We start from the raw sequence: 22945 nt of genomic DNA, 5'->3' as shown, positions 1-22945 counted from the left end.
AGTAGCTATGAATCTGCAGTGAGCTCATGTTATCAGCTGCAAATGGCAGTGGTGGTTGGAAGGTGGTCATGAATCATCACGAGTCAAAGCTGTCTCCAGACCGCCATGGAGAATGTTAAAACTGTGGAAAAAAAGCTTTTTTGTGCATAAACATTGCAAACTAAAACTTTTTAGGCACGCTGTCCTGTTGCCCAAACGTAGTTCAGATAGGAGCAGAAGGCTGCTGGAGCATGGAATCGCACTCTTGACTGTGGTGGACTCTGCATCAAAAGGGCTCAACTATATCATGTTCCAGTGGAAAACCCATGCTGGAGGAGGGACACTGAGGACAAGGACATCGGAAACCATTCAGTATAGAGCAGCAAAAATGATTAAGCACAGAGTGGCAGAAAGAAACCATCCCAGATACTACCTCAGCTTCCTGAACTGAATGTTACCTAGCCACAGAAATAAGGAAAATAGGGACTGGGAAGTGGGGAGGATACGTATTTATGTAAGCGTTTGTATAAGTGCTTTTTTTCCAGACCCTAATCAGCAGTGGGAGATTTGTTTTTGTTTGCAATAAATTAATTCAATTACAGTTCCCTGACTGTAGACTGTTTTGCCCACAACAGTGTCCCTACCAAATAAAGATGCATCCTTGCATCACAGCGCTGAGCACCTCATAGTTTTCTATGTAGAACTGTAGGCAGTGCTCCTTTCTGCTTGTTTCCTGCTTGTGAGGCCTCTCAGCTGTAGTTTTTCAATCTGTTTTTTAGGATTTGAATTTTCTCTATGCATTGGACATAATGCCCGACTTCTTGGGGATCTGTTTTTCCTAGGTGACAAAGCACTTGCAAGTTAGGCATTTACCACCTCAGTCTTTCTTTGGACTGTCTGAAATTCCTCTCTGAATCTTTGAATGCCTAAAACTACTGTATAAAACACTTTGAGAATTCTACACACACTAATATTGAAAATATTACTTGGAGTTTTTTGGAAAATAAAATGAAGGTAATTCTGAAAGCTTTAACCCTTGATATCATTTACAGAATTTAAATTCTGCAATGAATGAGAACCTTATAACAGATGCTAGTGAATGATTTATCACGAGCATCCAACCTTTTGGCTTGCCTGTGCTATGCTGAGTGAAAAGGAATTGTCTAGGACCATATCTATGAAGGTTGCTCTGAAAGTATTGCCTCCTATTTGTTTCTGTGGAAACAACAACCAATACAAGGAGTGCAATAACATAATTTGATAGAGCAGATTCTCAGCTACAAATCAATATTTTGCAACACTGTCACCACCATTAACTATGTATTTTCACCAGCAATGAACAAGGGCCTGCATACCCCACTTATAACAGTCTGCAACTGTGGAGGTGACCTGTTGTCACACCACCCACCTCCTCACTGTGCTCACATCCACTGTTTAGTCTTCATAAACACTGAGCAAACATCAGTGAATGTCAGTGTGAGCCATTATTTCTGCATGGAGGAATTCAGTGACACACCTTTACTTCATCTTCGCTTCCATATTGGACGCTGTTTTGTCAGACTGCCCCTCTACTGCCATCTGTCACACAGCAACAAAATGTAATGGAATACTGGCAGGAAAGTTCAACCTCTACTGCCATGCCAACAACATCCACCTCTGACATCGTGGGCCAACATCATAAAATAGGAACCATTACTTTCAGAGCAGCCCTTATATATAATATAGTTAATGTTTATAAGTAATAAAACTTATTTTAATTTTCAGCTTTTTTTTTTATTAAAACATAAAAAAAGAGAAGAACAAAACCATGAAACTAGTGGGATGTGTCCTTGTTTTTGTGAAACTAATGCACCAGGCTGGTTTGATGGCAGTGGCTGCAATTCTTCTTGAGCTCTCAAGGCTTTCGTCGGAGATTTTTGGTGTAATTTTGCACAGCCCAGATAGGGTGATGAGTGCGCACACAGGGCTGGGCCAGGCTGCTTAGCAGGAAGAGCTGCCGCCATGATGGTGTGGGGCAGAGGGTGGCTGCAGTGTCAGCTGTGCTGGGCTGTGGGTGGCACATCGCTGGTTTCTCATGTATCTGCTGTTTTCTTCCTGCTAAGGTTCATCAGAATACAGAGCCTTGTTTTTTTGTGTTTATTTTTGTCAACGGTTTACGGGCGTTAGGCCCAATTCCGTGACAAAGGGGACGGGGGATCTACGGGCCCACGTCCCGGGAAAAGGGGAAAGGGGAAAAGCGTAGGGAGATGGCCCTGAGAGCAAAGAACAGTGGCAACAATCTGAGGAGAAACAAACTAATTTACTAAATAAAATATCGGAATGCAAAACAATACACTATAATACAATATAATTACAATTTAAGCTGATAAATCCAATACAGAGAGAGAGAATGTCCCAAAATCAAGGTAGGCCTTACTCTACTACTGACGATAAGATGGCTGGAGAGCGAGGTGCTGCCAAGACGAGAGACGGCGGAAAAAGGGACGAGGTCTCGTGATCTGCAAGTTTTTATACTGCGAGCTTTTATCTTTTCCCTCCGGCTGGAAAATGGTAACAGAGGAGCAAAGTACCATGGGGACTGTAGTAGTCCTTCTCTTCTGAGAACCAGGTACAATCACTACATGATGTTATGATGTGGAGTACCAATAACGGAAAATCATAAAACCATGACAATTTTCTAGTGGGAACATAGTTTTTCATTTAAAACTTTATTTAGTGAGTAGCAAATACAATTTTAAAAGATCAGATGGGAGACTTATATGGGATATAAATTAAATCAATAAATGGAATAGAAACTTTAATTCCCAGCTTACAGATATAATTATTACTATTGCCTTTTCTTTAGACAGTTGTAACAGAAGGTCTGATTTATAAGTGCAGTAACAGAGTGTAGAGTTCTCTGATTTCTTCTTAGAGTGAGTCAGCTTTTTGTTCTTGTAGGTTAGGAACTGAGCCTTGAATGAAATGATGCTTACTGCTGCTCTGTAAGGTGTTAAAATATACTGCTTATGTCACTGAAATTTAATCCCTGTTTCACTTGAGTAGAGCAGAATCTACTGTAGGCTTACTTTTCATTTATATTTGAATAACATAAACTTCTTGAAATAATTACTACTCGAACTACATTTTCTCCCATTAAAGTAAGCCATTCTGTAGGCTTATTATTACCTGCCTTTACTTCTGATGAATCCAGTGAAAATACTGAGATTTTTTTGTTCATTTTCATTGCTGTTTGGCCCTGCTTCTTACTGCTTATGTGACCCATTTTGAGGCGTTTGTGAGCCCACAGTGGGCATAGTTGGGTGACTGATCCTTCATTTTCATCCTTTTGTGTGGTGATTAATGTTTGATCACAGAAATGTCTGGTATCTGTATAGTATCCAGTAAATATTGGATAGTTATATCATTGAAGACAGAAATTCATTCTTCCATGTGCAGTTGGTATTCTGCAAGCAGGCTGTTAAAACATTATCTTGAGAAGTCTGAGAAAACCACTCATTTCATGCTAACTTGCAGAATGAAGAGGACTTACGCTATTACTGTTCTTCAGATATGGATCTGCTACTTAAGTGCTGTTGAAATACTTTTGCATTGGTTTAGATGTTTTCAGTAGCAGGGTTTGACTCTAAACTGGGCAGCAGGAGACCTCTGCTTTGGGGAAATGGCCGTATATAAATCTCACAAGCAATACTCTAGAATATGTTTTTTGACATCTGAGGGATCATTTGGAAGAGTACAAAGAGGCGAAGAGAGAACTTTCTCATTTCTAATGAAAAATCCATAAAACTCTTCTCATCAAAATGTTAAATGAAATGTATTTGGAGTTAGTGCTTAATTGTCTAAAAGAAAGGGGAAGAAGAAAAACAGCTTGAATATTTCAGCTGTTGTTATTTTATTTGAAAAAGGTAAAGAGAAAGAACATGGGCAGTTAATGACATTTGGTACTAATATAAACCTTATGGAGTAAAAAAAAAAAATCCTTAGCTGCTACTTTGGCTTATCCCACTGTCAGCCTCTGTGCCTGTGACTTCCCCATGTGAGCATGCCAGCCTACTGTAGTAGGCTCTCGTGCTTACATACCTGTGCAGCTTCTGACACACACTCTTCCTTGACTAGTCCCCTTGCCTACTAGGTTGAGAAAATGAAACTATATATATTTAGTGTATGTACTTCCTACATTAAGAAAGTGACTTGGTAAGGAGAGAGCCAAATACATTATATAATGCCATGCTCATCAGTGGATTGGCCTAGTGCCTGTAGAAGACGTTTCACTTCTCTTCTTGGCATTGATTGATACCCTAAATGAAATTGCTGTTGGCAGCTGAGCATACTTCATTCAATATAAAAAGCTCTTTGCTAACTTCTATTAGTTTTGGAGCATATTTGATGAAAGATATTATATATATATACACAAAGAAATAAAGGTTGTTCTTGCTCTGAGTTTTCAATGGCTTTTTGTGTCTTGGATTGCACAGAGAATGCATATAAGATATGGTATTCCTTACTGAAATGCAAGTGTGTGTGAATTTAGGTGAGACATGACTGTGTACGAGTGCTGTATCATGTTTATGCCAGCTTTGTAATACTTCACCGTTGTTAAAGACTGACATAGTAACGACTGTTCATCTTATCAAACACATAATTTGAAGAACGCTCCTTTTGGCCATTCCATAGTAGTCTTGAGATTCATAAACCATAAAGCAAGACTTAACAGGATCAGACTGAACCTAGCCTTGAAATCATGTCAATTAATTAAGCAGCTGTGGCGTGTATGCCCTTATTTTCTGTTTTTACTCTATTGTTTTACTGTTTACTGACTTGGAACAGCAAGCAGCAGCAGATATGCATGTATTCTGAAGACGTAGTGATCCTCATTTGCAAAATTAGTCATAGACAGCCAGCATATGCAAAGGATAATTTATGCATAAACATTAAGCATCCCTTGAGTTCCTTGAAGGAATTTGTCTTTGCCAAATATGTGGTGAGCTTATGCATTTAAATGAGGCTTCAGATCTATCCACTGAAACTGTTTCAGAAAAGTGGTGCTTTCAGATAGCTTTAGTGGTATGTTGAGATGAAAGTGACCAGCTGGGATGTTAACTATACAGACACAGAGCTATTCAGCAACAAATGATCTAGGCCCATTGAGCGGGCAGAATGGTGCATATTTAGTGTGAAAATCAATTTGCCTATTCCTAACAAAAGCCTTGGTTGGTTGTACTCAGTTCTGCCCTTGCTGAGTGAATATGGCCTGCTGCAGGTGTTTTGCCTTTAAAAAATGATTCACTGCACTCCCTTCTGGAGACTTGGCTGGGAAATCAGAGCTGGCCCAGGGGCAGTGCAGGGAGGACAGCCAGTTCCTGACAACGGCTCTGGGGAGAAGATCCCAGGGTACACTGTCACTATGCGTGTGCCTCTTCTTCCAGCCCCGGCCAAACCCCTGACCTGAAACTGGCTTCCCCAGGTGACCTCATCACCACTGTGTAGTACCTTCCTGTTGATCACTTCCCCTTCCCCAAGGCCCTGACCTGTTTGTGGCTCCCCCAAGAACGTATCCCCTTACCATGGGCCTGGGACCTGGAGATCAGGCCCCTCAGCTGCCACCCTGGGTTGCCATGATCCCATGGGTAGCCATGGGCTATGTCCTCTTAACACCCTGCATGCCTGGCTTCCTTCTGGCTGGAGCAGCAAAGACATTCTGTTCCCAGACTCCTGTCCTTCTCCTTATGTAAAAATAGCCATGAGGGAATTTGTGTTCCTTGTCTGGTGAAGTAAAGAGGAGCAAGGGGACAATGCTCTCATTCAGCTTATGTGTTTAAGTTTTCACGGTTTAATTTTCTTGTTTCTGGTGTCACTAGCCTTGAAGTTTCTCCTACAAGATCATGAAGAAAGAAAGTCTTACTTTGCCATACTCAAGAATTTGAAAAAAATTCCTTTTCCACTTGAAGAAAAAAATACACAGATGAATGTTGTTGGCAACAGGGAGCCACTTAGGAGGCTGTTAATGAATAAATTCGTATTCATAATTCTGTCATCAGAAAAGATGTCACCCTTGCCTTGAAGTCTGTATTAACTGCAAGTGGCAGGAAAAGCAGAAATTAGAAATGTAAAAAATGGTTCCATATTACACAGGTTGTGATGCATAGGAATGATTCTTTCCTGCTTTTGTCAAGGCTGGAACAGTTTGAAAGTATTCCAAGAAAACAAACAAACAACAGCAAAAAACCTATCCTTACAAAGAAATGGACTGCAACTAGATAGGAAGAGTAAAAACAATTAATATGAAATAAAAGCCTGCTAGGATGATTTTGTATTTGTAAATAAATAGAAGGATATATTTTACTTTGCAGAAAATGAAGTCAAATAAAAATGTTTTTAATGGGAAAAAAGGTTTGTTTTAAATAGCTTTCCAAAATTAGTAGATTTCAGTAAGATGTTTGATGCAAAGTGGTTGAACGTTCCTATTAAAATACACTGCCGATGCTATCCATCAAAATAGCACAGTCTAGTGGGTTTTGAATGGGGTAACTGGAAATTGTCAATAGAAAGATTCAGTGAATTGGTATGTGTATAGTGTTCTTCAAGAACCGATTCTCATTCTTTATGCTATTATGCATTTGTTATTAGTGATCTAAGAGATATGTACCAAAATCATCACAGACAATAATTGTTGCAGAAAAGCCAAATATTGGTTTAGTCAAAACAGTGATATAGAATGCTTTAAAACTTTATTCGTCGAGTTGAAGTGCACCTTTGTAATAGCTGTCTGGAAAGTCATTATTCTAAAAGCAATGAGTGTAAGTCTTAGCTAGAAAACTGGAAAGTTGCAACTTTGGAAAATGTTTTGCAGCCATAGCAGACAGGAAACTCCAACAGTGTTGCAGCAGAGAGTTGTGTAATATAAGTCATGGACATCTTGAGGGGAATAGGGCAGCAGGGCATGTACATTAATGTCTTTGTGTACTGGAACTCTGCATAAACAGTTGTGCTAAATGAACTTTCAAAAAATGTTTGAAGATTGTAGAGTATTTAGAGGAGAAACTGTAGAAAATAGTGGCAGGAGATTTAAGAGGCTAAGTCTGTTTACTTGTTCAAAAAGAAAATGAAGTTATCTGATTAGTGTTTAGCTTCTTTACAGGAAAAATGTAATTGTCATCTGAGAAAGATGCAATGGGAACAAGATTAAGAAATAAGAAATACAGAATGCATTTTAAACAATTTTTACCAATTCAGCTAATCAAGCAGTAGAACAGATGGCTACGGAACTGATAAATTCCACATCTCTTGATATCTCTGTAATTGAGATTAAATACCTTCCTTAGTGCATATAAGTAAAACACAAGTTATTAGTGTCAGTGCAAGGGTGATGAGATTGGTAGAAGTTACTAACAGACTGAATTTAAGGGAGTAATATTTCTTACTTGTTAGAACTTCATCTCCTTTTCTGGTTAGGAGTCCAAATCAGCTTTAATAAAGAAATGTGCTACAGCTGTTTATCCTAGTAGGTATACTTAAAAGACTCTTCATGGCAACTAGGAGGACAGAACCATAATTTGCCAAGCAAGTATCCTGTTGATCGCTGGCTTCATCAGCCAAATGGCAGATTCATCATCGTGTGATAAAGAATCAATGAGTCCCTTTCTTGTAGATTATTTCTTGATACATTTCAAGGGCAACCAAAAATTTGCATTTATCCTTGTTTACTTGTAAACTTTGTTGTCAAGCTAGATGGCTGATTTCTTCTGGAGCCTCACTGCTGACTTACTGACCTAGCTTGTCAAGCTTTTTAAAAACATGGTTAGACATATGCCACAGCAATTCGGTAGCACAATCTAGGCCACAGAAAAGCAAAGCTGTATTCGAGTACCCCCAATGACACTGCAGGAGATGAAAATATCTCTATGTGGGAATATATAGGACAAAAATGTCCCTATATTACTTCATTGATCTGCACATACATAGTTTATATACAGTATAAACACATACATTATATATATATAGTTTATATATTCAGAGAGCACTAACAGAATACTTCAGTTCTTTTCTACGTTCTGTTGTCTATATTATTCTGGATATCAGAGTAGATGGAAAACTGTTTTCTTTTTGGCCTTTATAAGTTCTTGAAGTTACACTTAAGTAAAAAGAAGAGTTGGTAGCCATGAAGTCTTGTATGAGTGAGTTAATCACAATTAGTAGTTTACGTAATGAAACAGCAGTGAGCAGATAAAGCACTATTGCCTTGGGCCAAGAAGAGTTTGATTTGTGAAATAAGTGTTTAAGAAAATATCCTCAAATGCTTAGAACAGTACATTTTTTCTTCCTTTGGCATAAGACCAGCATGACCTCCATTGTGCAAAGTATTGCAAATTTAATTGCTGCCTTGCAAAAACTGTCGTAGTGTTCTGATCTTTAACAGATACGCTAATATTCAATCAAACATTCAGTTTTTATCAAGCTTCAGGTAAGTGATGTGTAGGAGGGAATGATGGGCAAAATCATCTGTGTAACTCAGGGACAATTCTAAAAAGGAAGTCTACTTGCATTTGTGAATTTGGAAGTCACAGCTTGACAGATAACACTGAAAATCCTCAGTTAAACAATCTAGGGATGATGACTAGTCGCTTCCCGTGTAGTGGGATCCAGATGAACGTGATCAGAAAATAACAAAGTATTTAACACTGTCAGTATTTACTAGTATTAAAATGTTGAATTCAGTATGGATTGTGTTCTCGGTCTTTTGGTTGTAGAACTCAGAGCTCTCGGATACAAGAGATTTGAGTGGTGAGGGGAAAAACATAGCCCTAGAGAACACTGATAGCCAAATAACCTTGCATACATGAAACACACTTAATGACTGTAAAGTTACGTTGGTAATAATTCAGTGAAAGATATTCTTGAGAAGATTTTCACTACTGTCATAGAACAGCAGTTTCTGTTTCAGCAAAAGTGTGCACTGCTGTTATTTTTAGTCTGTAGGCTTTTAAATGCTTCATCTGGACCTGCATTAAAAATTACGCATACTGCAACTCCGAAAATGGCTTCTCTGTCTACTGCAAATAGACCGACATTTTTTCTCAGTCATTGTCTAGTGTGTCAGTTAATGCGTAGATTTTCTTTTTGAGAGAATAGCACAGAATGTATTATCAAATAGCCATCATAAGAAGCATTCTTGACTGACTGTGTTCTTCACACTGTTCCTCTCTGCAGAAATTTCAGTGCGCAACGTCCAGTGATACAGTTTGAATAGTAATTGCTTTTGATCCTTCTAATATGCTCTTTAATAGCCATCAGAGATGACAAGATTAGAAGAGGTTTCTTAATGGTCTTTTAGGAGAAAAAAGAGATGATGTTGCATCTTGAACCAATTTGTATTTGACTAGCTGACCAGCCCAGCTACTGTTTTCTGAAGTAGTTGAGAATCAGCTTCTTTCACAGTTGTCTTCAGTGAAAGAAACCAAAACTAATAATCTGCATGAAACATAATTTGTGACTTGATAATGCATTATCACGCAAGTGGTTAGTTGAACTGTGCTCACTGCATATGATTGAGAATAACCTTTATTTTGTACCGTTGAAAAAGTGGAAGGAAAGTGTTCTTTTGGAGGAAAGTTCTGATGTGGTGAACAGTTTCACAAGAAAATTTATGTGGAATGATATAGTGGTCTGGAATGGAGAGAAGAAGATGGGAAATGTCCTATCTCTTTAGCTGTCTCCTAGAAAATGAGAACATTCTGTTTTCCTTTTCCTCCTAAGATTCTTTAGCTTATAGTTGGCTTTATTCTGCTTCCTACGAAGTCTTTTTCTGTCGCCTTCTTAAAAACTCTTGTTTCTGTTCTCTTTGACTTTTTTTCCTGCCTCTTTGAAATTTCCATCAGTAGCAACCTGGGCCTGAATGTCTTCCTCACCATCTTTCCGGAATCATAAGAATCGTAGGAAAATAGTGATCTAACTTGAATTTATTAGCTGGATCACAACAGTAGCACAGTGAAGTAAAACTAGAGTTAAGAAGACTCAGCTCTTTGTTATCCGTTTAATGATAAAAGTGCTAATCTTTTCCATAAGTCACAAAAAGCACGGCACCTTTCTGTTTGATAAACAGCAATTTGCAAGAGTAAGCCTTCTTTATGGAAAAAATAATATTGGTTTTGGAGACATTCTTTATAAGCTAGCAAAATATCTTCACCAAAGACCAGTGGGCTATATTAAAAATGAAAATCCATTGAATTCTTGGATCTGTACCTCATAAACTGCCTAACCATACTAAATCATTCATTTCAAGAACTAAGGCTACATTAACAGTTTGATGAAAAGTCAACTGTAGGTGTTATTCCCAGTTACAGTGTGTCAAATCTGAGATTGCATCAATAAGAAAACAGAGTGCCTTTTACTTAATTCTTGCTTCCTTTAGTCAGATTAGAGATGTGCCTTTGCTTTGAACATTTATCTCATTACTTGTCTTACTGTTTGTGTGACATGACTTAGTACACAAAGATTTTTCCATGCGTATGTGAATCAAGAGTACTTCTAGAACTTAGCAAAATTAAAATTATTAAAAAATAAAAAAAGGGGGAGGATTGGTTCAATACTGTGTAGCAACTAAGCAATATTGTGTCTTGATTCATTGAAATAGGAGGATTTTTTGCAAAGTGTGTGCAGGATTGGGTCCGTAGGTCTTTTGTATGCTGATGCTGTGCTCACAGCTATGCAAATACTGTGGGGAATAGAGGGTCTTCATTACACATTACGGAGGTAGGCAGCCAAGTGAGCTGTAAATTTCAGAGAGGCTATAGCACTGTTGATGCTATGATCTACACAAGGCCATTAGAACTGAACAAGGATAATTATCCCAGACAGAGCGTTGAATTAATGGTTACACTGCTTCTGGTTGCCTAAGATAGGACTGCAAACACTGCAAAATTACATGTTGTGAACCACAAAGAATGCATCACTATGAATAATACCTGCAGAACTTGCACATTTTGAGGTTGTCCTCTTTTTCTGGCATGGCTATTTTTCTCTCTAATTTCATCGTGGACTTTTGCAGGGGCCATCTCACTCCACATTTGTTCAGTGTTCTGTTTTTTGTACTTAATCAGCTTTAGCCTCTCCCCACTGCCCTACCAGAAAATAGAAAACTCCCATGGGAAGTTCAGTTTTGAGGTGGAGAATGATCAAAGCAGAAATTATTTTTTTGCAGAGTTCTAGCCATTCCCTGGTTAGTTCACTTTGCAACTGAAGTAGGAGATCAATGAAAAGCTGTCATGGGTAAAACAGGCAGTGCACTGAGGTAAGAGAGCTTCTGAAGGAGAAGATCGTTAACTGTAATACCAAGAAAAGACTGGGAAAAATATTTTGCTTTTTTTTTTCATATAGCCAGTTTCCTTTTTGCTTTGGAATATTTTCAAATTCTTTAGAATATTTTCTCGAAACTTCAGTCTGGAAAATGCCAAATTAAAGTAAGGAAAGAATATGTATAAAAATAGATAGTTTTGTATTTATATGGAAAAGTTCAACATTTTCTAGAAGTTCTGTGTTTATCTTTTCCATCTAAAACTTGCTAAAAGTATGAATAAGCATCAAATGTACACCTGAAAAAAATTAGATTGTAAATATGTGTATATCTCTGTCAAGTTCTTCAGCGAAATAATTAATTTTGGAGGCTGTGTTGGGCAAATGCAAGCCTCATCGAACTGTTAGAGCGTCTTCACAATAATGTATGCCTTGCACAGTGTTGCTTCCATGCTGATTTTGTTCTCCTTGAAGAAATTACAGATATTTCATTTTAAATTTTAGGAGCGTCTTCTTCTTTCTTTACTGCCTGCTCACATTGCCATGGAAATGAAAGCAGAGATCATTCAGAGGTTACAAGGTCCCAAGGCAGGTCAGCTGGAAAATACAAACAACTTCCACAATTTGTATGTCAAACGGCACACCAATGTAAGGTATTGTACTGTAATAAAATTTATTGTCAGTGTTAAAAAGAAGTGAAAATATTGAGCAACTAAGAAAATAATTGTTTTAATGTTTTTCAACAACTTAATGTTCAGTATCTGGCGTATTTTAATTTATTAGATGCTGACAGCTCTGTGTTCCAGAAGAACAACAAAAGTGATAATGCAAAGAAGGTTTGTTTAGAAGATGGTTGTTTAGTAAAAGCATAAACAGGCTTTTTTCATAATGTCTTAATTATTCAGATTAAAGTACCAAGTCCTGCTCTTGTTTATTCTAGTTGAAATTGTGGTTTGTGACTTACATTATTCTGAATTAGTAATTTTCCTAACTGGAACAATTTGTCAGGCTATAAATAATGTAAATAGAAACTGCTGTATCATATACATACTTTCCATAATATCTAAAGATAAAATATTCTGCCGACAAATTACTTATTGACTATGAGTTTCTAGAAGTTAAAAAAAATGATGGCTTCTTTGCTGGTTTTAAAGACAGAAAAAAGCAACACACTGAGATAGGTGAAAAAATTAACCATTTATTTCAAGTATTCCTTTGTCTCTGTAAATTATTTTAATTGTTGGTTTTTTTTTTGACTGAGAAAGGTCATTGAATGACAGTCATAGAAACTACAGTTTTTAAGCAAATATTGCAGATTGTTGGAGGAAGTTCCTTTTCAGTTGTAAGCAAAAATACTTTTTCAGTTCTATGAATTGATCAGTTTTTCTTGGCGATGAATGATTTGAATACCTTAACAGTTGAGCTTAAATTTAATAGTCAGAGTATTAACTGAACAAAGATTTCCATGATGTAAATTACTGGTAGTAAATCTTGGCCACAAAAAGTCTGCAATGATAAAAAATTATTAAACAATTCTGATAACAAACCTGTTTACTGAAATTATTTCCATTATTATATTGTCAGTTAGTGAGTCAGAAAAAGTCTATTTTTTGAATACAGCATAGCACATATACATGTAGAATGCCTAAAAATACCCATTAATATAGACATGCGTAAGAAAATAATTTCCTATTAAGATAAATATAGTTATGTATCTCCTACAGATGTGATATTTATAAAGGTAAATGCAGATATGCCTATAAAGGCGGGTATATTTATTGCTCTACATGTAGCAGTGAGCATTTTGATTATCGGCATGACAGTGCCAAGTCCTGAATGCCTACTTTCAGCTTTTGCTGTTCATTGATAAATTCAAGTTCTGCAAAAGGAAGCTGATGAAGTTTCTGTTTGTTTCTATTGTAGCATCTTGTATGCTGATATTGTGGGATTCACTCGCCTGGCCAGTGACTGCTCGCCAGGAGAACTGGTGCACATGCTGAATGAGCTATTTGGCAAGTTTGATCAGATTGCAAAGGTGAGTTTCTACTGGACTGGTACTGTTAATTTAAATACTCAATTTAATACTTAATTCAATACTTAATTTAAATCCGAGTCCTTAAATATTTCTTCATCTTGAGTGCTATTCTTCCTTTTAGAAGATGCATTTCTGAGGCTTTTACAAGAAGATTAGTCTTGAACCATGTGAATTAAAAATCTGTCCCTGGTCTTTGAGCAACAGTGTGTTTCTTCCTGTGAGACAGTCTGTGAAAGCCAAGAAAGCTCTCTCGGATAGGATAATATAAACAGATCCTGGAGCCCTAGAAAGCTTAATGGATGACAAGCAACCCTTTAAATAGCACTTTGACCATTACAAAGATTAAAGAACTCAAGATAGAAAAATGTTTGCATCAATTTTCTCTTCTCTGGAAACGCATTTAAGAGACTGGATAACAAGAGAGACAATATTGATCAAAGTAATTTTAATTACTGACCATAGCCTCTTGATTACTCAATAAAAGGTTCAAATATAAACATTACATCAAACTTGATCTCGTGTTGACTGTTGTGCTAAAACAGACAAAATTTTTCTTTTTTTATTAATTTGAAAACTAATGTCCAGCTTTGATTATTAAAAAAAAACTTCGCAAAACAGTATATTGCCTTAAAGAGGGTATAAAAGATAAAAATAAGATTATGATTGCTAGTTTCAGAAGATATTTCATGATTTGTCTTCAGAGATGTAAATGTGGAAGAGTAGGTCTTTTGATTTTATATTTCAAATAAGACAAGTTTATTTGAATTAAGTATATGATATTTCACCTCAGTTCCTTAATCTTAGGTGTAATGCATATTTTGCGGTGAACTTTCTTTCTGGTTTAATCCATTAAAGACCATAGCAGGTGGAGGAATCACCACTTCAGAACTCTCTGACAGTGCTTCTTTTTTAGCAAGCCAAATCCTTATCTACCAAAAAAGACTTAAGCATAATAGTTTTGATAATACTACTTAAGTCGGTCTTTTTAGCAGTAGCACAGTATATGTAATTCAAGTTGAAAGTGATCATCTGATTTATCTTTTTCCTCCAGGAAAATGAATGTATGAGAATTAAAATTCTAGGTGACTGCTATTACTGTGTTTCTGGACTACCTATATCTCTTCAAAATCATGCTAAGAATTGTGTGAAAATGGGACTGGACATGTGTGAAGCCATTAAGTAAGTGCTGAGATTTAATTAGATGAACAGTATTCAACAATAAAAATTCTGTCTCCTTCTACCTGTAGCTGCTGGTTGAAACATTCGGACCTGCTATAGTTGGCATGTTTCAGTACAGGTTCTGACAAGAAAAATGTTGGGTTATGCCAGTCTATCCAGTCACTACACTACCAAGATGATTAAGGAACTGGAGCAACTCTCATGAGACTGAGAGAGCTAAGACTGTTCAGCCTTCAGAAGAGAAGACTCAGAGGAAAGTTGTCAAAACATGTAATAACCTGAAGGGAAGATATATAAAAGAAATGGATCAGGCTTTTTCAGTGGCACTCAGTCTCAGAAAAAGAGGCAGTGGGCACAAACACAAGAGGTTCCTTCTGAACCTCTGAAAACACTTATTTAATTTGGAGATGGCAGAGCACTGCCACAGGTTGCCCAGAGAGGTTGTGGAGTCTCCTTCATGGGAAAAATAATTGAAACCCAGTTGGTACAGCCCCGAGCAACCTGCTCAAATTTGACTTGTTTTGAGCAAGGTTTGGACTAGACAGTCTCCAGAGGTTCTTTGTGACCTCAACTAGTCTGATTCTGTGATGACATGGTGGTAAATATAGCCATCGCTTATTTGGGAAGCTCTGCTCTTCACAGTCATGATGCTGCCACCCACCTGTTAGTCAGCTGGCTCTCTTCAAGGCCTGAGCTCCTGGTTTTTAAGTTTGGAATTGTGCTGGTCAGGAGTGGTTGCCACTAAAAAAAAATGTTATCAAGATGCCTCAAGCACTTAGCATGCAGTGATATTGAACATGTATGCTGAAGATGTCTTTAACAAGTTTCTGGTCCTTGGGCTGAGAAGCCTACCTTCCATTTTGTTATATAAGCAATTAGATATGCATGTCTTACTTGAGGTTTAGGTTTAGTTTCAACTTTTCTGTAATTAATACTTTTAGGAGAAGACTTTCTATATATTTTTTCAGTTAATGCATTAAGGCCCCATTTAGAATTCTGCCCTTTTCAACAGTATTTTGGATTTGTGGGTTCCTATATTTCTCCCTTACTTCTTTCCCATAATCATTGCACTTGTTCTGTCTTGGGACAAAGTATGTGAGAATCATGTGATTTCTTTTGAAATGGCAGTTGCCACTTCTTTCAAGTAACTGAAGTAATTACAGGAGGCTTGGTGTGATTGTGAAAATTAAAAATAGCCATAGCTGTTGGGTCACCACTGTAAGACGTCTGAGAATACAGCTTCAGACATATTTGAGGAATCCTCTATCTCATTACTGGGGAATAGATGGGGAACAGATTATAGGCCGTTCTGAAGATAATGGGACTTCAAAGACATCATGCAAAAGGACAGCTTTACTCCCCCTTACCTCTCCTGGCTGGTACCTCAACTATCAGTGCAGCACAGAAATAATTCTCTTGTAAGCTACCTGACTTTGATGAGTTCTGCCACTGAAGTTGGACACATTTCAGCATGGAGATACTTAAACTTTGTATGGATGTCTGCACATCATGCTGATGGGTCCTATGTCTACCAATCGAGAAACTTCAGATCCGTGTGTTATAGGTTATTTGTTAAGCAAGGGTCTGTTTCTACTGTCTTATTTAGAAAACTTTTTGAGAGGAAAAGACAGTAGAAAAATCTTCCACTTTTATTTTAAAACCAAATTGAGATAATTCATTGTCTGTAATTCATACCTGAAGTTTTTATCTGAAGAGTTAAAATACTGAAAATGCTTCCTTGTTGCAAATTTGTTAGTGGCAAAAAATATTTTTTCTATTGGAAAGCAGTTCCTTTGATTAAAATTATAGTACATCTATGTGACCTTCACTTTGAAAATATAGATGTCATGTGGAGGTCTGGGTAGTTAGTAGTCACCCGTTAGATTTGTTTTTTGTAACAATTTGACTTTGGTTTAAAAAACTTGTGAAATATGTGTGGTTTGCACCTTATCATGAAATGGAAAGGCACATTGAACAGGGTTATCTCAGTGGTTAACTAAACAGGCATACAAAAATAATTCCTCTGATCCTTATGTACTGCATGTGTTTGTGCTTATAGCCTCAAGAGGATTTTTTTTTTCAGTTGCTTAGTCTGGTGATTCAGTCCAGTAGAATTACTGTATGAGTTTGTTGATTAATTGAAATTGTTTTTTTTCCTCTTTCAGTTTTTCACTGAAAAGGTGTGGTATTTTAAACGAGGATTTACATCTCCTTGCTTTAGGGATCTTTCTGTTATGGTTGTACCTTACACTGTGTCCAAAGAAATGTATTTTTATGGCACTTTCAGTACTTCTACTTGGCTAGCATTAAAACTGCAGATTAGATAGTTCCCTCCATTCCTTTCAGTGGATGCTTTTTCTTTTTTATTTAGATACAAAGAGCAGCATTATTATAATTAAATCCTTCTCTAGCATATTAGGAATTAAAGCTGACATCCTTTCACTAGAGCTGTAGTTAAAAGAAAGTCCGTCCCTAAGTTCTAACACCGTAGTCATTGGTTTGGCATTTTTACCGTGTCTTACTTTTTCTTTTTCCCAGACTTTCAGTGAAAATGAGGGCTTTTTGGTTTGCATTTCAAAAGATCCAGGTGCTATGTGATAGATGTGCGTTAAAAGCATTCACTTGGAGTTCCTGTTCCTTTTTCACTTTTGAAGAAAAAAATGCGGAAGGTTACAGGCAAATAGAAAAACAATACAAAGCCATAAACTGCCTTTTCCAAAGAACTAGAAGTATAATTTTGCACATCACAAAGCAATGCTTTACTTGAACTCAGAGAGCAGTCCTTCAGTTCATCAGACATGGTCATTGCTAGTGCTAGGTGATCAGGTCCTCCTTGTAAGAACAGGTTTATAGTCTAGAAAATTATATTTCAATTGAATAGCACTGTCTGATCTAACTTAATTTCTGTAGACAGAATTCATAATGCTTGTGGACCTGGTGCCTGGGTTATCACAGCCTAATTGCATCAGCGTAAGATGAGTGGAGTCAGTACTGTATGTTTTGAGATGCTTTTAAAATACTATGTCAAGGACTGCAGCCACTTCTCTGTCCTCTAGAACTAGAAGAAGTGTAGTAATTGTAGTACTCTTGCTGTTGAAAGTGTGTAACATGATATATTGTGAACTTACTCATCTAAAATATCCTTTTGCCAGGTACAAGGGTTTTTTTTACATTCCATCATTGAAGTGCAAACTGAACTCTTATTATATGCTACTTAAATTCAGCTGTTGGCTGTGTAGATGAAAAGTTCTGTATAGATTTTACCACCTGAATATAGTTGCAATTCCAGTTTTCTTTGAGGTAAAAAAGGAATTATACCAAATTGTCAAGTGATCTGAAGTAAAAAGCTGTATGCATTCTTGTTTCTGAATTGCATGTATCTCCATTTTGAGGAAATCAGCCTTGCTAGACTATGGATTTTTTCTATTTAAACATGTTAACGATCCTCTTGATGAATTGCTTTACTTCTCTACTCCATGTTGGAACAAATCCAGTCAATGTTACTTATAGTCGCAGCCGGCTTGCCCAGGACTGCAGTGCTCACTTTGTCAAGCTGTAGATACCAGTCCTGCATGTTGAGAACTGGCCACCTTAACTGGGTGCTTTAAGGCTAAAACTCATCTCTCAGGGCAAAATATGTTGAACATATGTGCTGTCTTCCTTCTGCTGTACTCCATCTCCTTCTCTGTCTGGTGACTCTAATTTACATATTTCTCTGTTGCAGATTCTCAAAGGCTGTCTTTGATTTGATAGTGTGAAATGAATTCCATTTTAGAGGGCTGAAAGTGAAAGAAAGTATTGGATGAGGTTGTTGTACCAATTTGGAAGCTCTCCTCCTTAATTCCTGAGAGCTTATTTTACAGCAGACTTTGTGACTTGCTCTACAGGATATGGCAGGGCAGCCTTCTGGAAAGCCCTCCTGTAGGATAAATGTTCCTTTTCCACCGAGACCAGATTTGTAAAACACTTTTTATCTGGAGTGTTAAGCTTGTATTTCATCATATTGCTTGTGCACAACAAAGTCATGTTTGTCATTTGTGAAGTGGTTATTTACAAGCAGTCCATTTTCAAGCGTGTCAGCTACAGGAGAGCAGAGTAAAATAGCAAAGTGAAAAGAGGTATCAATAAAACTTGTTAGAGATTGAAGAGACTTTTAAAAATGTTCTCACTTTTCAATAATTTCAAAACACAGTTTAACAGATTACTTCATAAAATCATAGAATCATTCATGTTGGAAAGATCATCTAGCCCAGACATCAACACATCACTACCATATCCACTAACCATATCCCTCAGTGTCACATCTCCATGTTTCTTGACACCTCCAAGAGATGGTGACTTCACCACCTCTCTGGGCAACCTGTTCTAATACTTCACCACTCTTTCTGAGTAGAATATTTTTCCTAATATCCAACTGGAATGTCCCTGTTATTTTCACTTTCCAGCAAAAGAGCACTTGCATGATTAGAAATGTCATTTACCCTATCAAATTAAGACTGTTACGCTCTATATCCCCTTTCAATAAAGAGGAAAAAAGGCCAGTTTAATTCTGTAATTCTGGAGGCATAGAGCAGGTAGGTATCATCATTGAGACTGAAGGCATTGCTAGAACTATGAATCTGACCCATGTGCAGAAACCATTTGGGTTTATTATTGTGTAGCTGTTACTTCCATCAACACATGGAATTCCCCCAAGATGAATGTGAGTACATGTTCCTTATTACTGGCTACAGTTAGGTCAGCACGAGCTGGGCCTTAAATTCATAAATCCAATTAAGTTAGAGTAATATGATCTTCCTATTTCTTAGAATGGCATCTGTAGACATATGAATTAGTTAGATAGCTCACTGAATATGTAGCTAGGTACCTGTATAACAGATGAAAATGTTCCAGTTGTTTGACTTTAGTCACCCACCTGTGACTCAGGTGTACCTCTTCTGGAAAGGTAATAATAAGGTAATTATTATTATTATTAAAGGTAATTAATACCAGCCTTATGTGTAGGGCTCTTCTGTGATTTGGGATGAACAGATACTTCAACTCTGTCTAATGTCACTGGAAAGTTGAAAGCTTTACATGTAGTATCTGTGGTGAGGGTAGCCTCTCACCTTCTGCACAGCAAGCTGTTGGGTAGGGCACTCAACAAACATGTGGAAGGCTGTTGAGCCTATATTTTCCATAGCTTGAAGGACATTAAGCCCATATCCCTAAAAACTGTATGAGCCACTGCTTGTATAGAAACCTGAGGTACTGCATTTTTCATCCTTCCTCTTGCAGGAGAACCATTTGCAAGAAGGCAACAGATACGAGAAAGCCTGTCCCTACCCTAGATACTAGGATCTTCAGGTGGAAACTAATGTAACAGTAATTCCAGCTCTCCAAAATATCCATTAGATTGTTGCTGCATTAAAAACCAAACCATAGATTGCCTCTAGGAAAACATTTGTTAAGTTCTACTGTAAGACTGAACTTGTCCCCTACATAGTTCAGTCCTACCAAATAATTTCAAATGGATACAAAAGAAAGAGCTTCAGATTTGGGAATGAACGTTTGGTACAAATATTTGTAAATGCACATAATAGAAAAGGTAATATGTAAAAAATTTTCCTATCACAGAAAAGATGGAGCCAACGCTAAAAAGAAAAGAATAGTATCACCATTGTTCCTGTTAATTTGTCTGTCAAATTAAATGAAAGCAAAAGCTTTATTATGTTTATTAACGTGAGTTTTCTTCTCAACTACAGGAAAGTGAGAGACGCAACTGGAGTTGATATTAATATGCGTGTAGGAGTGCACTCTGGAAATGTGCTTTGTGGAGTTATTGGGCTACAGAAATGGCAGTACGATGTGTGGTCACATGATGTCACTCTAGCAAATCACATGGAAGCTGGAGGGGTCCCAGGGTAAGAGGCTTCTCTCTTAGCCTTTGTACACATAAGTTTTTGTTCTGTGGAGACATGTGGGTACCACATCTTTGGTCATCAAGCCTCATAAAGAAGCCTTGAATAATTCTTAGTGTTGTCTTTAAAGAAATGGATATATAGCATTTCCTTAAGGAGTATTTTTGTCAATGGAAACCATTAGATTTATGTCCATTAGAACTCCTGAAAATGAGATTACAGAGATTGTAAATGAAGTAAGCAATGCATCAAAAATATTTCAAAAAGCTAGTAAAAATGAGGTTGATCAGGTTCCAGTTATACTCTTGGTCAGTGTTTGTGATTCTGTCATTCTTTTAAAATATAATTTCAGCCGTGTTCACATCACTTCAGTCACCTTGGCACATTTGAATGGAGCTTACAAAGTGGAAGATGGGGATGGAGATGTGAGGGACCCATATCTGAAAGAGCATAATGTTAAGACTTACTTTGTAATCAATCCTAAGGTTAGTAGTACTTCTTGTTTGTGGCCAGTCCTAGTTATTTTTGAGCAGGACCACTAATCTGTTCGTTGAATAATTCACTACCATAATATATTGATCAGAGCTATTACTGATTTCTTCAAATGCGTGTTTGCATTGCAGATCTTTCCCGCTCTTCAGAAATAAGTCTCTGATATTTCCCAGCAATCTCATTAGGAATTGCGGGTTCTTAGCTTCTCTCCATTTTTAAGTTCCTAAGCGTGCAGATAAGTGGTAGCAGATGATGCATTAGTGCTTCTGAAGGTAATGAACACCAAGTGTGATATCACTTTTTATTCTCTGTCAAACAGGGAGAGAAGCGAAGTCCTCAGCACCACATTAGACCTCGACATACTCTTGATGGAGCCAAAATGAGAGCTTCTGTCCGCATGACCCGGTACCTGGAATCTTGGGGAGCAGCCAAGCCATTTGCACACTTGCACCACAGGGACAGCATGACCACTGAAAACGGCAAGATTAGCACAACAGTAGGGGCCTACTTATGTCATTTCATACAATTTAGCAGTATTTGAAAGAACAAAGGTGCTCACTGCTAAATACAGGGTTATTTCTGGTAGAGGAAGATGTATGCATTTGTACTGGACAAAAGCCCAAGGAAGCTTCTAGGAGCTTTTCCATTGGGTTGTGAGTTTTGGATTAGACTCTGAAGAGCCATATCTTGCTGTTAGTGCATCTCTGAATCATAAGAACTCAAATATATTTACTAAAATGCACAATTTTGCCCTCTGAGCTTGTGCCACAGTCACAGCATGTACAATGGCTGCTGTTCACCTTGTGGAAACAGATTTGAACGGGAAGCCAGATTGCAGTACCTTTAGGAAGAGGTACTTTTCGTACGGAGACATTTCCTGAGATTTAATGATTATTTGGCAACATACTGCATTTGGAACATGGCGAAACCTGGGGCAAATGCTGTGAAGACAGAATATTCCTGTGGTACCTGGAGTGGACCCTTTAAGAACCAAATCTCTGGGAACCAAATCCATGCTTACTGTAACGTCAACTTGTTGAAGGTGCACTAACTAAATTGTAAACTGAAGCTAATGGCCTGAGTTTTAAATACTATTGTGCATCACATCTTTTACACTGAACAGAAAATATATCTTTTTAATTTTGTCATCACTGTCTTACTGCAGTCAGTAAGATGCAGTCAGTTTGTGTCTTGCACATTGCATTATATTCTGCTTCTAAAAAGTGCAAATTTAGAGATAAATTCTAAGTGTTCCCAACGTTGGCATTCACTTCTGTTTCCATTATATATGAGAACACAAGACTGAGCCACCTAACCAATCTTGTTCAATAAATATAGTGCATCAGAATGTGGACTGTGACATGCTCATTACAGAAAGTACCCAACTGTCACTATTAATCACAAAATAAATGTGGTTGTGATGGCTGCTATTCCTCACCATTAATAATAATGTCCATGGTCTGTACTTGGCCACTCAGGACTGTTTTTTCAGAAACACTTAATATTATTTTTTTGCTGAAGCTGGCAGGAGTTTGGGCTATATTACAACAGTAATATATAACAGTTACTTTGAAGCAGTAACTTTCTAGTAAAGAAAAACATTTTTGGATTCGGGTGGTTGTATTAGTAATTCATTGCTTATTATGATGGATCACTTTGTCTCCGGATCATTCCATCTTCACCATTGGCTGGATTTTTCTTTTAAGAGTTTTAATCTAATGCTAAAAATATTTGTATTGGAAAATTTTCTCCTTACTTGACCCTGTTTTCAACACTAGTTTTAAAGTGAATTCACATTAATTATGTTGTCAAAGTGTATTATAGTTACAAGTTATTTTCTTTTGTCTTTCATTAGGATGTTCCCATGGGGCAGTATCATTTTCAGCGCTGCAGAGAGAGGTAAATTGATTTTTTAAAAAAATATCAATTATTCACATAAATTCCATACATCTATACATACGCGTTTTTATAGGTGTAAGACATACTCTCAAAGAGAGAGGGCAATTTATCATCCAGACTACTTTTTGAACTGATGCCTCACAGATAGAAAAGAGCTATGAAAACAGATTTT

General features: G+C 37.3%; 1 protein-coding gene across 2 annotated transcripts in view; it reads left to right on the top strand.

Moving 5' to 3' along the window:
- The window catches only part of ADCY2 (adenylate cyclase 2), a 213148-nt gene that overhangs the window by 123631 nt on the left and 66572 nt on the right, over positions 1–22945 (top strand). For both annotated transcript variants that reach the window (XR_002435543.1, XM_021388084.1), the window contains exons 5-11: positions 11773–11921; positions 13192–13303; positions 14355–14482; positions 20227–20385; positions 20735–20867; positions 21194–21370; positions 22730–22773. Coding sequence is in view for 1 of the 2 variants with exons in the window: in XM_021388084.1 (XP_021243759.1) it covers positions 11773–11921; positions 13192–13303; positions 14355–14482; positions 20227–20385; positions 20735–20867; positions 21194–21370; positions 22730–22773 (902 nt within the window). In the remaining variant the exon portion in view is untranslated. The remainder of the gene's footprint in view (positions 1–11772; positions 11922–13191; positions 13304–14354; positions 14483–20226; positions 20386–20734; positions 20868–21193; positions 21371–22729; positions 22774–22945) is intronic.

Source organism: Numida meleagris, chromosome 2 (genome assembly GCF_002078875.1).
Source record: "Numida meleagris isolate 19003 breed g44 Domestic line chromosome 2, NumMel1.0, whole genome shotgun sequence".
Classification (NCBI taxonomy): Eukaryota; Metazoa; Chordata; class Aves; order Galliformes; family Numididae; genus Numida; species Numida meleagris.
Note: the sequence above shows the minus strand (reverse complement) of the source record. Positions and strands in the feature narration are given on the sequence as shown.